Genomic DNA, 12,811 nt, shown 5'->3' with positions numbered 1-12,811 from the left:
CTGTATTCCTGTTTTATGCCAATATAAAACAAATTTTATGCTTACAGAGCTTTACTCTCAGTAATCAAAAAAGTTACAATCAAACAGGTACTACAGAAAAGAGACAATTTAAGAATTTTGCTGAAGTATTTCATTCTTTGGATCAAGAAATATGCTTAAGCATCCATTTCTCATAACTAACACTATAAAGCAAATTATAATTTCAAAAATAAAAAGTAAAATTACACCAGACTTAGCCTTGGTAACTACAGACAATGTCTTCTAAATTTTACACAATTACTTTAATATTAATTTTAAGGAAACATATGCATCTAAAAGCTTCCCATTAATAAAAAATTATGAGTAAAATATGAAATTCAACTGATATATTACAAACATTGCATGAATGGCTGTGTTAAAGTGCATATAAAAATTAAGTATGAATTTAAAAAATATATTGTTTCAAATGAGGTTTTACATACAACTTTTAATTTAAACAGTTCATATTCTTTTAATTTAATTTTTCTAAACTAATATATGTAAAGACTTACTTTTTTGGCATCATTATTGTTCTCAGTATCATTGGATTCTGGGCTCATTACAGAGCCATTACTCACAGCACCACCACCCTGAGAAAGAAGTTCATCTGTTCCACGCTATAAATTAAAATAAATAAATAAATAAATAAATCTCTTAAATACAATTCATAAAAATCTATTTAAAAGAAACTTATGATTTCAGACCAAATTAACAAGCAAGGCAATTCCTCAACAATATTAATAATTGCTATCTATTTTACTTCAATCCTGCAGCTATAGTGCAGGACCGGTATAAAAATTTGCTTTTAATTTTTAGCCTCCTATTTTATATATATAAATAAACTTAAAGCATCTAAAGTTAAAATTACTTAATGTAGTGCTGTTTCATAATTTATCAATAAATTCTGATTTGAAATTCAAATAATTTTCAAATATATTATTAAAAATTGTTTTGAAAAATAACCAATAAATTCCCAGTAAAATATTTGGGGGGGGATCACTATTTTTTTTTTAATTAAACAAATTCTCAATGCAGAATGATATAATAATGTGTGAAGCTAAAACCAGTAAAGAATTTTTATACACGTTTTCTACAGAAATAGTTACCAAAGAAGGAATATCATATATGATAGTTAAGAACATCCCGTAAACACTAAGGTTTCCAGTAGAAATCCCCGAAACAAAAAAACAACGAAAATAAAACAAATAATTTTCTGCTCATAAATATACACAAAAACGAAACTGAAGAATGTTCAAGACAAGCTCCACTTAACCACACATTTCCAGAAAGATAAACCGGAAACTAGAGTTCCGAGACATACGCAGAGCAGGGGGGGGGGAGAAGACTTGGCCGTTACATTAGCTTTTCCTCACATACAAAACAAGAAAGGGAAGTAACATTACCGGCGGATAACTTTTTTTTTTTTTTATTTTTTATTTATTTATTTATTAGATTCTTACCACAAAGACCCTATGAGTCACTAAATTGCAGCTTTCTTCTTATTCACTAACTACCAAAGGGCACATAACACTCAAGATAGATGATGAGATATTACATCACGTTGATAGAAAATTTCCAGGAGAAATTTCTTGAAAACACCTACTGTTCAAACCTCGCAAAGACTCACGGCAAAGAAGTACATACCCTTGAAACTCCAAACCATAAACGGATTTGAAAATAAGCAAATTACTGCCACTTCTCAAAGGTGTTCGTTCTAAGGTGAAATTATTTATATGGTATATTTCATTTCAAAGCACTCATCATTCTTCAGCACACTTACTCAATGATTAAGTTTGCATTATTTTACCATCATCTCAGAATAAATTCCACAGAGGAACTATTTATAGATGCGTCTAATACTTTAAATACTAGTTTCGTTCTCATCATATTTATAGAAAGAAACATTACACTCAAAATTAAACAAGCATACAGACTAATTAATTTTACGCAAAATACACTTAGTGAAGCAATTACTAAAAATTAACAAGTTCAGTAATCTTTTTCTGACCAAATGTAACCATTAACTAGCGCATCAGATTCCCTCCCCCACAGTTCCCTAAATGTTATACATAGGTGTTCCCGAAGTAAGGACCACATAAATATTACTGGCACCCAGAAAAACATTTAAAATTCATTGCAATAATGAAGCAGTGTAAATTCTCGTCAACACAACTAATATTACATACTTTTTAAAAAACATTTATACACATTTACTTGTATGTCTCCTGGCTTTAAGTTTAACATTTTTACAAATTATTTTCCTTTATGTGAAATATAATCCTTTTAAAGTAACTATGCATTCCCATTTAAAAAAAAAAAAAAAAAAAAAAACACTTCTTTAAATCTCTACCAAATGAATTGAATTTTTCGAAAATTACGTCTTTACTTCAACGGGAAATTTGGAAAATTTTCAACTAAACGCAAGTTTGTGCAGGTGAAAAGTAGCATTTAAAAACAGCTTTAAGCCAATGCTCTAAAAAGTGCCGTCAGACAAAAGGACAATAATTTCTAAGACTTTTCTTGAGATATCTCATAATTAGATCAATATCATAATTAGATTAATATCAGCCGCCTGATAAATATAGTGGTTAGTGCTGCCGGCTGCCATATCGCCGAACTAGTGATTGAATCACCTTTTGACGTCTGGTAAGCGTGCAATGCCTGTACGGGATGGAGGCACTTAAAAATCCTGGCAAGCCAAAACATCCCCGACGAATGCTATTAAGTTCCTTTAAAACAACATAGCTATTAAAATATTTTCAAAAATAAAAAACATTAAAATGTTATTAAATAGCTTAAGAGTATCCAGACTATCACTAATCAATGACCGTGAATTTTTCCTGAATATTATCCACGGCATAATACTAAAACTCATTACGAAAAGAGTACTGAAAATTTACGTTCTATTCAAAAACTTAAATAAATACAATAATTCAAACAAGAAAATATATACTTCAATTTTTTCATGTTTTCATGTATTGTTCAATAAAACTTACACTTACTGTTATTAACCTTTTAGAGTATATTTTATTTTGTAAAGCATAAATACACAGTTTCGAGCAAATTTTTGACGCCCTTAATCCCAAAGTGTAACATCAGCTTCAATGGCCAAGTATCTGCCGATTAGTATTCGACAGAGGATAGCCAAAAGGTGATTTCAGAGTATTTAAACTAGAATGTTGCCCAGAAGACAGACCGATACTGGAACTGCAAAAAAAAAAAAGAGAGAGAGAGAGAGAAAGAGACCATGAACGTCTATATATCTTATTTAGTATTTCAAACAGTAGCCTTATATGCGGTGATTAGTCTTAGCAAAGTACCATCCAAATGGGTGGATAAATTATAAGCTCTCTCTCTCTATATAAAGCTTATAATTTATCCACCCATATATATGAACTTCTGAAAGCATTATGTCATTAAACAGCCCTTTGTAATAATTATCTAGAGAGCTTCTAAAAGCGATACATTTTAAAGGGCTCTGCCATGTTTAGAATATTCCCAGAAAAATGAAACAAGAAAAAAAAATTTTTTTAAGAAAAATATTAAAATTTCGCTAGCAATTAATAACATGCAATTTCTATGTTATCAGTAGCGCAGGTTCTCAAAAAGAGTCATAGCGGATGATATGTCACAATGTGTCAACGCGAACGATGAAAATGATAACGCTCTAAAAACATACACTTAATCTCCCCTTCCTTTCTTTTCCCCCCCTCGATTCCTTGCTCCAACTTAAGTGTACGTTCAAACTTTTTAATGCTCATAGATTTTAAACATCAAAATGGTATGAAAAACTATTGCACTGAATACTGAAATCAATTACAGTAAGACACACGCGAATTTTTATTCGTTGATTTAAAAAAAAATTACATTATAGCTGTTCGATTACGAGAAAAAACAGCAATATTTAAAACAATTTGTCTTCTTACACTAGCAATCTTCGAAAACAAACAAGATACAAACTCCGTACTTCACGCTAGCAGCAGCTGGCTTTAAAATAAAATAATATTTTAAAAAAATAATAATAAAAAAAAAGATATCAAGTATGGAAAATTTATGCGCCATATTATACTTTTTCAGAATATAATTTAACACCCATAGCAGATACAGAAATAGATATTGTATATGTTAAAAAAGAAAAAAAAAATGGGAAGAAATTTATAAAAAGTAAATAAATAAACCACAAAATATCTATTCTTTTACGATGACAGCAATTCATGTAGAATATTTTATTCGAAGTTTCACCCAGCCATTCATTTATCAGACATTAAATCTACCTGTAACATTCTAACATCGTTTCATAGCTACCGTAAGAGACCGAAATTATGAACCACAATTTCAACATTCCTTTTCTAACGCGCAGTGAAGAGACTTGAATTCATGCAACAGGGCAAAAAGAGGTGGAACGCTGATACCCTGAGGGAAATGAAAAACCTGTCCGTCGAGATATGGATCCACAGATTCGGCAACAGGGATGGGAAAAAAAAGAGGTGGAATAGACCGGTAAACAAAGGATGCAGCAATGACCCAGTCAAGCGAGAAGTGATAATTATTATTCCGTCGATTAATTTTACAGTGATGCGTATACATTTCTTAGGATCAGAACTGATAAGCTGAAACGAATCTGTCATCAAATTTATTTAAACTGCAACACATACACGTAACATAAGCAAGCTGTCACTTCATAATTTACATTCTCAATTAAAATAGATATAGATAGAGGAAAAGGAAATTCGGGGAGACAATTAACAGCAGATATAACATTAGGTATATAGATTATTCATCCCCAGAACTTTTTAGGTTAATTGTAAATTCTTGTCAAGTTTTATAAGGTTCGGATATTAATAAAATACTAAATTTTAAAAATACCGTGAATATTTATGTGAATAAGTTTTTTTTTTTTCTCTTAATCTACATCCCTAAAAATTCTCGCTTAACAAGCGTAGTTTAAAATTGCTAGGAAGTTATACTATCAAATGAAAAAAGAACATGAAAGAAATTGCAATAAATATTGCATGGACGTACGTGTACACATTAAGTACTTTAAAAAATAAAACAACCCTTTTCGATAGTACATCCTGTTCTGATGCTTTTCTTGTATTATCATGAACTCGTTATTTAATCTTAGTTTATATTCACCCATATACATTAAAAAACACAGATCCCCACATTTATTTTTACTGTTTATTTGTCATATAAAAATATATCACCTTTTTTTCAACTAAAAATACATTGGATACTACACTTAGATCTTAGCCAAAAGGCCGAATATGATATAATAAAACATAGCATTCCATTAATGACATCACGGAGATATGCCGATAAGAAACTGTCACATAGGGAATTTAATAATGACGGATGGGCTTAGAATTAAAATGACTCACCATTTGTGCTGCAAAAATCGAGCCAGGGGTGATTTCTAAGTTGTCAGCTAAAGTTTACAGCAATCGCAGAATACAGTGTTTGAAACGAACTCAAAATTCTGGGTAAATTTTGAGTATCGGTTGGAAACGTCACAGGATGAAGAGGCACTCAACAGATGGAAAGACAGAAATCCACAAAAATTTATGGATTCACAAATATTCACAGCGATGCAAAAAAGAAATCCGGGTTGTGACCACTGAAGAAAATCACTTGGCGAATAGGAAGGATCAGCAAGAATTAATTATGATGGCAGCATTAATATAAGCAAATTGGGAGTTGTTTAAATTTGAAGGAACAGTGCGAAAATAGATCCGCTGGAAAGTTTGTCAGAGAGGAAAGTGAAAGGCAGCAGGAGGGCAAGAGCGGAAAGGGTTGCCGCACAACTAAGTTTCATCGCCAACACACAGTCTGATAGACTATCAAGAAGAAACTTCATCCTGGGTGTAAAGCCATTTTCCCTCGCGCATAGCAATTTGACAGCATCTGTCTGGATATTCTGATATATGCTTTAAAAAATCTGCATAAAAATAAGTAAATTTATGGGGGTGATATTTCATCATAAATATTGATCACGTGGATCAGAATGTGCGACAGCTTCCAAAGTAAAATGGCATTTTAGATTATTTACTCAATTGAAGAAGCCGCATTAATCGGCAAAAATTTTCATAAAGCGCATAAGGCAAAAATTTTCAAAATCCATACTACTACTGGATAAAACAGATTTCTAGGAAAAGCTGTTTGATATCACGACGATGCGTACAAACAGCTTCGCGATCAAGATGGTAATTCGAATGAAAGCGAAACTTAATTTCATTATCTCGGTAACTGAAATAACAATATATGTAACTTCTATGCGCATTTTACATTGCAAAATAGAATATACTTTCATTTACTAAATAGTAAAACTATCGTATAAAGTAATAGACAGTTGTCACGTGTAATTTCCAGATTCTAAAATTTTCAGCTATAGGGTAGTTCACCGGATTTTTTTCCCTTTTTAAGAAATCTTAGTGCAAGCTTCTAAGGACCATAGACTCAGAAACTCAGGAAAAAAAAAAAAAAAAAAAAAAAAAAAAACTTTTTTCAAGTTTCGCGAAAATAATAAAAGTTCGAGTGCTTCCCAACAGCGGAATAAACCGAGAATTTTTTAGAGGCAAACAAAGGAAAAACTTAATTTAGTCTGTGGAATTCTGATGATTAAAAATTTATCATCCAGTTCTAAAGAAAACAGGAGGATGAAAACAATACTTAATATCAAAAAAGAGCATGAATCTTATAATATGCGATGAGAACCCGGTTCAATATGTTGGTTAAATGAGCTAAAATATCAATCTGGTTTCCGCAAACTCAATATTCTTTCTTACACACTTTTATTTTTTCAATTTATTTATATTTTAATTAAAGATCTTATAATATATTATACACAGCTTATAATAAATAATTGTTGAATTGGATTGGATTATTCAATTATGGCAAAGCATACGAGGGCTATCTGCCTAAAGGGAGGGATGCCTTCGTGGAGGACTTTCTAAGGGAAACTGGCTCGTATACACGTTACACATAGGAAAAACCACGAAAAAGCCCATACAGGCAGCCCGTTCGCGGGATTCGAACCTCGGACCGAATTACCAGTGTTCTGCGTCTTTACCGCTCGGCCGCTGATGGGCTAAATAATTGTTAGTACTTACACAAACGTAATACATCCAGATGTCCCCCTCATTTGTTCAGCTTTAAAAAGCACAAAATTTGAATTTGGACGACTGGAAAAAAACTGCGTGAAAAATATTCTGTATAAGATTGCTTACTGAATTATATTTTAAAATATGTAAGGCCGCTCACCGTTAAGATCGTGAAGAATTTACTGGTACGGAAAGAAGATTCTGTAGAAGACGATTCGTTTCATTATTTTATTACGGCAAAGCAGAGGTAATTTATCTAATAGCTTCAATCGAATTCGTCAACCTTTCTATGATGCCATTAAAATCTCGAAAGGACTCAAAATGACAAATTTCTATCCCTAATTCACAGCGATAATAAATATCTCTAATGTGCGGCGACGTTATAGTCAAAACGGTTCCGCGATTTGAGCTAAACGGCAGGATAACTAGCCTATATTAACAACTACCAGCTACGCTGCCCGCCTTCGTCTGGCTTTTAAATGTACCATAAAAATGCCTGAAGGGAACACCAAACGTTAAATTTAAAAACTGCGCAAAATTTTTCTCTGCAGAAAACTTCCAAGGAAAAAAAAAATATTACATATAAAAAAAATAAACTTTCCGTTGAAGGAAAAATATGCTAAACTTTTCAATATGTTTCAAACAGTGAAATAAGCAAAAAATAAAAACAAAAAATTCTGTTCCAATCTCATGTTGAGAACTAAGGTTCAGATGTCTTTTTTTATTCAATTATTTATCAATTATCGATCAATTTTTTATTCAATTATTAAATCAGTTTTATTCAATTATATAAGTTTATTCAATTATATAAGCAATGAAATAAATGTGCTGCTAATCCCCTTATTTCTCATTTAATTAAAAAAATTTTAAAAAATTAAAAGATGTGCGACACAGGAAAAATATATTTTTCCCAGCTACACACATTTTTAACTAATCGACAATCATACACAAAATAAATAAGCTGTCCTAAAAAACCAAAATTAAATTATAAAAAAATTGATTTCCCTCTCAAAAATATTAAAACATACATAGAACTTTTTAAAGTTACTGTTTTTTTTTGGGGGGGGGTTAATAGGAGATTTAATACGTTGTATCGGATTACATACCTATCCTTTGGAGGGGCAGAGAAACGATTTTTGGACATTTACCCATAGTTAAGCTATAGATTAGTGTAGTCTCTGCTGTTAGATATATATAAAAAAATCTGATGTGTGCACCATATGACTTCCTTGTACGGAATATTAAATTATACACATTTTTTCCAGCATTTCATTTAAACTTATTGGATTGAATTAAATCTACTTCGTCGATAGCATAAACTCTTTAAAACTCAATTTATTTGTTTACCATTAAATCTAATATTACTTCGTCGATAGCGCATAAAGCAGAAAAGAATAAATGCACTCTTTAAAATTCACTATATTTGTTTACCATAGCGATAATCTGGCCCTAGGTTCACTTAACAGTGCTATATTTCAATCATTTTTTAACTTATGTCTTAACTTCAGGTAAGAAGCAATCGACCAATTGCGGCTTTTACCAATATATTGTTCCGGATTTGGTATTTAAATAGCTTATGATAGTTGAATTGTAAATTAAATGGTTTTATTTCCTCTTTAACAGAATCTTTCATCTTTTCCTGACGGGCATCCACCTTTTCTTTCATTTCTTCTTTAAATGATGCTTGCCCAGCTTCCATCTTTTCTTGTAATGCAGAAAAAGCACTGATGAGCTGCCTCAATTGTTCTTCCATCGCTCTTGTTATTGGCATTCAAACTCCACTCCTGACACCAAAAATTGTTGCGTGCGTACGGGTTCGTTACGAAATGAATGCACAAATCCGATGAAAAATGAACAAAAATTTATTATTATCACAACAAATATGCGTAATTTCCTAAAATATTCGTGCCTGTATTACAATATCTCACAGTAGTTATCTTTTAACTAATCAAACGTTCAAGAGAACTTAATTCAAAACAGCTAAAGAAAGCTAATCCGCGAATTTGCTACAGTCAACAGGAGCAGTTTTCTGAATAACAAACTAAGTAACTACTACGAACTGAGAGGTTTTCCTCCTTTTATAAGATTTTAAAATCACGCGCGGGAATTTTCTAGTACTTTGTCGAAATCAAAAAGAGATATTTATTAAATGTTACATGCACGCGCTCTTGTATTTTCAATTTTCCGGCTTAGCTTTCTTTTAATATTCGTCACGCGCTGCACTGCGCGGGAAATCAAACCATTTAATTTACAATTCAACTAACATAAGCTATTTAAATACCAAATCCATAACAATATTATTCTTGACTTTACTAAATCTTGAGGATCAAGGGAGTTGAATCCACTAGAATGGAAAGTACTTATACACATACTGTGCTAGAATTCAGAGATTTTTAACGGAGGCTCCAGTGCCGCCATCTGTTGAGATATAAGTAAACTTAGAAGGTGTTCATGTGGCTCCATCAATTTTTGAAAATGAAAAGCTTCTTAGTATGCTGGTATTCCGGGGGCGTCATCTCTTGTCATCATTGTGAGGCATTTTTGAAAAAAATTTCATACTATTCTTTAGATAAGCAATTATTGGCAAATGATTATATGATAAAATAGCATAGTTTGCCGCAGTAAAAAACGGTTCACAAGAATAAAACTATATACACATCAAAGTCTATACCTGCTTTGTCAGGGAGTTTTTTTTTTTTTTTTTTTTTTTACTCAGAATGCATAAAATTTATATCACCTTTAAGAATTATCTAATCGTTGCCACATGTTCTATTCAAATACTGTAGAAAATCTAAAACGATGTATAAAACAAGTTAAGCAAAGAACAACAACAAAAAGAAACTGTTCTTCACAGACGATTCAGTATTTCTCATTCAATTAATTCAGTTCTCATTTCGCGACAAGGCAAAAATACATAAAAACTTAAAATGTCTGTATTGAAAATTATGAAATAAATCTTAAACACTTATTTCCCCCGAATAAATTCCAGAGAATGGATTAATCATGATTTAATTCCCAATAATAAAAGGCGTTATCTTGTTATTGGGAAGCTTACTTTCTCTAGATTGGCAACAAATCTACTATTCTGTTGTTTAAAATGTAAACAAGCAATGGACGGCATGACAAAAATTATTAGGCTTAGCGGCAGTTAAACAATTTTTAAATTGTTGATAATTCTAAAAATATTGCATACAGATTTACTACAGGCATAAAAAACCTTAACCGGAAAATAAGAACAGCATAATCACAGATCATTTTTAAAGCAAAAAATGCACAATTTACAAACATATAAGAATAAAGAAACTGAGATCACTGAGAAGAGTAACAGAGTGGATATAACTTTTTTGGTGCCGCCTATTGCAACCAAAATACGAGGTGCACATCTACATGTTATACAAGTCCTATATACAAAATTTCAACGTTCTGTGGCTACTCGTTTTTGATTTATGCGAGATACATACGTACGTACATACGCACAGGCGTTACGAAAAATTCTCTTTAAAATTAATTTTACAATTTTTTTTTTTGGGGGGGGGGTCTTTATTCTGTCTTTACGTACAATTGTCACGCAAAAACATCGTTAAATTGCATTCGATAGCGGTGAAAATGGATATTTGCGTTGAAATATGACGCCTGCAACTTTTCGCGATTACAATACTTCCTTTTTACACCGTACAAGGAAGCAAAAAAGGATGGAAGACCAATGAATAAAAATAAATAAGCTTTTACTTTATTACAATTACCCAGTTATAAACCGATAAGTTGATTAAAAGAATGAAAAATTATGCATATTTATATGACACAAGAACCAGGGCTTGATTGTCCACTGAGCAAAATAAAGAACGTGTAAAGCAGCCCCACAAAATTTTCCCCACTGCCGTTTTTACTATGGAAAGAATGAAATGAAGATGGAGGGAAAAGTAATGGAGGGAGCAGGCGTTATGCAGTAAACGTACATAAGATACCAAAATCTGTGAAGTGCTTAGGGCCTCTTTCTGCATTTCCACCTTCAAACTTTTCTTTTTCCTTCTATTTTTAGAAATTCTCTGAAAAATAACACAGCCTAATGATGAAACGAGGGGGGAGGGGAAATGATTTTCATTAACTAGATTCGTAGTCTAACACAGCAGACAGTAGTTTTTAACGACTTCAAATCTCTTTATTTTCCCCACATAGCAAGCGTTCCTCAAAAAATTTTAAGAAACTATTTGAAATAAAAATGCCATCTTTATAAAGTAATTTAAGAAAAAAATTTAATTAAAAAATTGTTAATAGCAAAAGGAAAAGCGAAATCTTGCCAAAATATTGCAACCCCCCTCTAAAGTACGAGAACGTGAGAATCATCGTGCGTCCGGTTGGCGCGCTGCACGACTTCTCTACGACCGAAAGAGAAAAACCAGTCGACTGGCTCGGGTGAACATACAACACAACGAAGGGGGTGGTATATTTATGCATTATATATCTTAAAATTAAGCTGAGCAGATTATAAATTATAAGGTAAATTTTTAAAAAAAGCAAAGAAATCTAAAACTTCGGCTTACAATTTAACACCTTAAAAGATGCAGGGTTAAAAAATTAAATGAATAAATAATGTAACTAACTCATGATACATATTTTAAAAAAAGTCCCTCCTACTTACGGAACACGTGGCGTTATAAATACTTTTTACTAATTACAAAGAGAATTCAAATAATCACAAAAAATCAATCCAATATAATATACATTACATTTTCTTTTATACCAATTAGATATTCTATTTAAAAAATGTAATTACGAAGAACTGCAAAACCAACCTAGTTTTTTAATCAATAAATGATTGATTAAATTTGAAAAATAAATAAATACTTTAACGCTTTAGTCGAGTGGCAGCCCTCAGAGATTTTACTATGCGCATTAACGATAAAAGGTTGCCCATTTGCGCAAATCAACAACTTTCTAAAAGGCTACTCTAGATCAGGGGTGCTTAACCAGGAGGGGGAAGGACCGCGGTGGCCAGTTTTAGTTTATGAATATGAAAAACTACTTTCTCAAGTTTTGTATTTATCAACATTTTCTATATTTTTCTTGTTTAATTTATGAAATACATTAAAAATTTTAATTTAAATAAATGTGTATGCTTCGAGTTTTGGAAAGTGGGAAATAGTCCTCTACCAATGATGAAAGGGGTGCATGGCGCAAAAGACTGTTCTAGATTCTTTCCCTTCTTCGCTTCCCTCAATTTTGAGGGATCAAGATTTTTTATACGTTAAAATAAATATCATTAAAATCTCAAATATGAAAATTTCTTATACTAGTTTACAATGATTCATACCAAATTTTTTCACGACTCACATGCATAAGAGAGAAAAAAATCGATCTTCCATAAACACTAACATTTTGTTCCAACCCATACTTTGCGAATCACCTAACACTTCGAGAGAATAAAAATAAAATAAATACACTACTTCTAATACTCAAATTCTGGTTAGACGCCTTTAACAGTTAGGAGATGCCTATTAAATTACAATTAATTGCCCGATATTAAAGAAATAAAATTTTAAAATTCAGTTCAAAATACTACTATCAATCGGAACGGAGTACTTACTACCGAGTCGAAAATTAATGCCAAATGGAAACTTGTGCAGCCAGTTATATGGAAATTAATTATTCAAGATCTAATTCATTAATTTTTTCCAACTCAAATAGGATTCAAA

At 31.6% G+C, this 12,811-nt stretch overlaps 1 protein-coding gene across 6 annotated transcripts in view; it reads right to left on the bottom strand.

Moving 5' to 3' along the window:
- heph (polypyrimidine tract-binding protein 1 heph) overlaps positions 1 to 12,811 on the bottom strand; it is a 173,306-nt gene that overhangs the window by 67,530 nt on the left and 92,965 nt on the right. For 5 of the 6 annotated variants that reach the window (XM_085818551.1, XM_085818554.1, XM_085818550.1 and 2 more), the window contains one exon: positions 531 to 635. In XM_085818551.1, coding sequence (XP_085674677.1) covers positions 531 to 635 — 105 coding nt within the window. Of the gene's footprint in view, positions 1 to 530; positions 636 to 5,399; positions 5,786 to 12,811 lie in introns of those variants that run through there. The other variant, XM_035360915.2, reaches the window with a different exon arrangement.

This window comes from Stegodyphus dumicola, chromosome 6 (genome assembly GCF_044657685.1).
Source record: "Stegodyphus dumicola isolate Sdum_Otavi_A_Nest chromosome 6, ASM4465768v1".
NCBI classification, from domain to species: Eukaryota; Metazoa; Arthropoda; class Arachnida; order Araneae; family Eresidae; genus Stegodyphus; species Stegodyphus dumicola.
The sequence above is the reverse complement of the archived record's forward strand: the minus strand, read 5'-3'. Positions and strand labels throughout refer to the sequence as shown.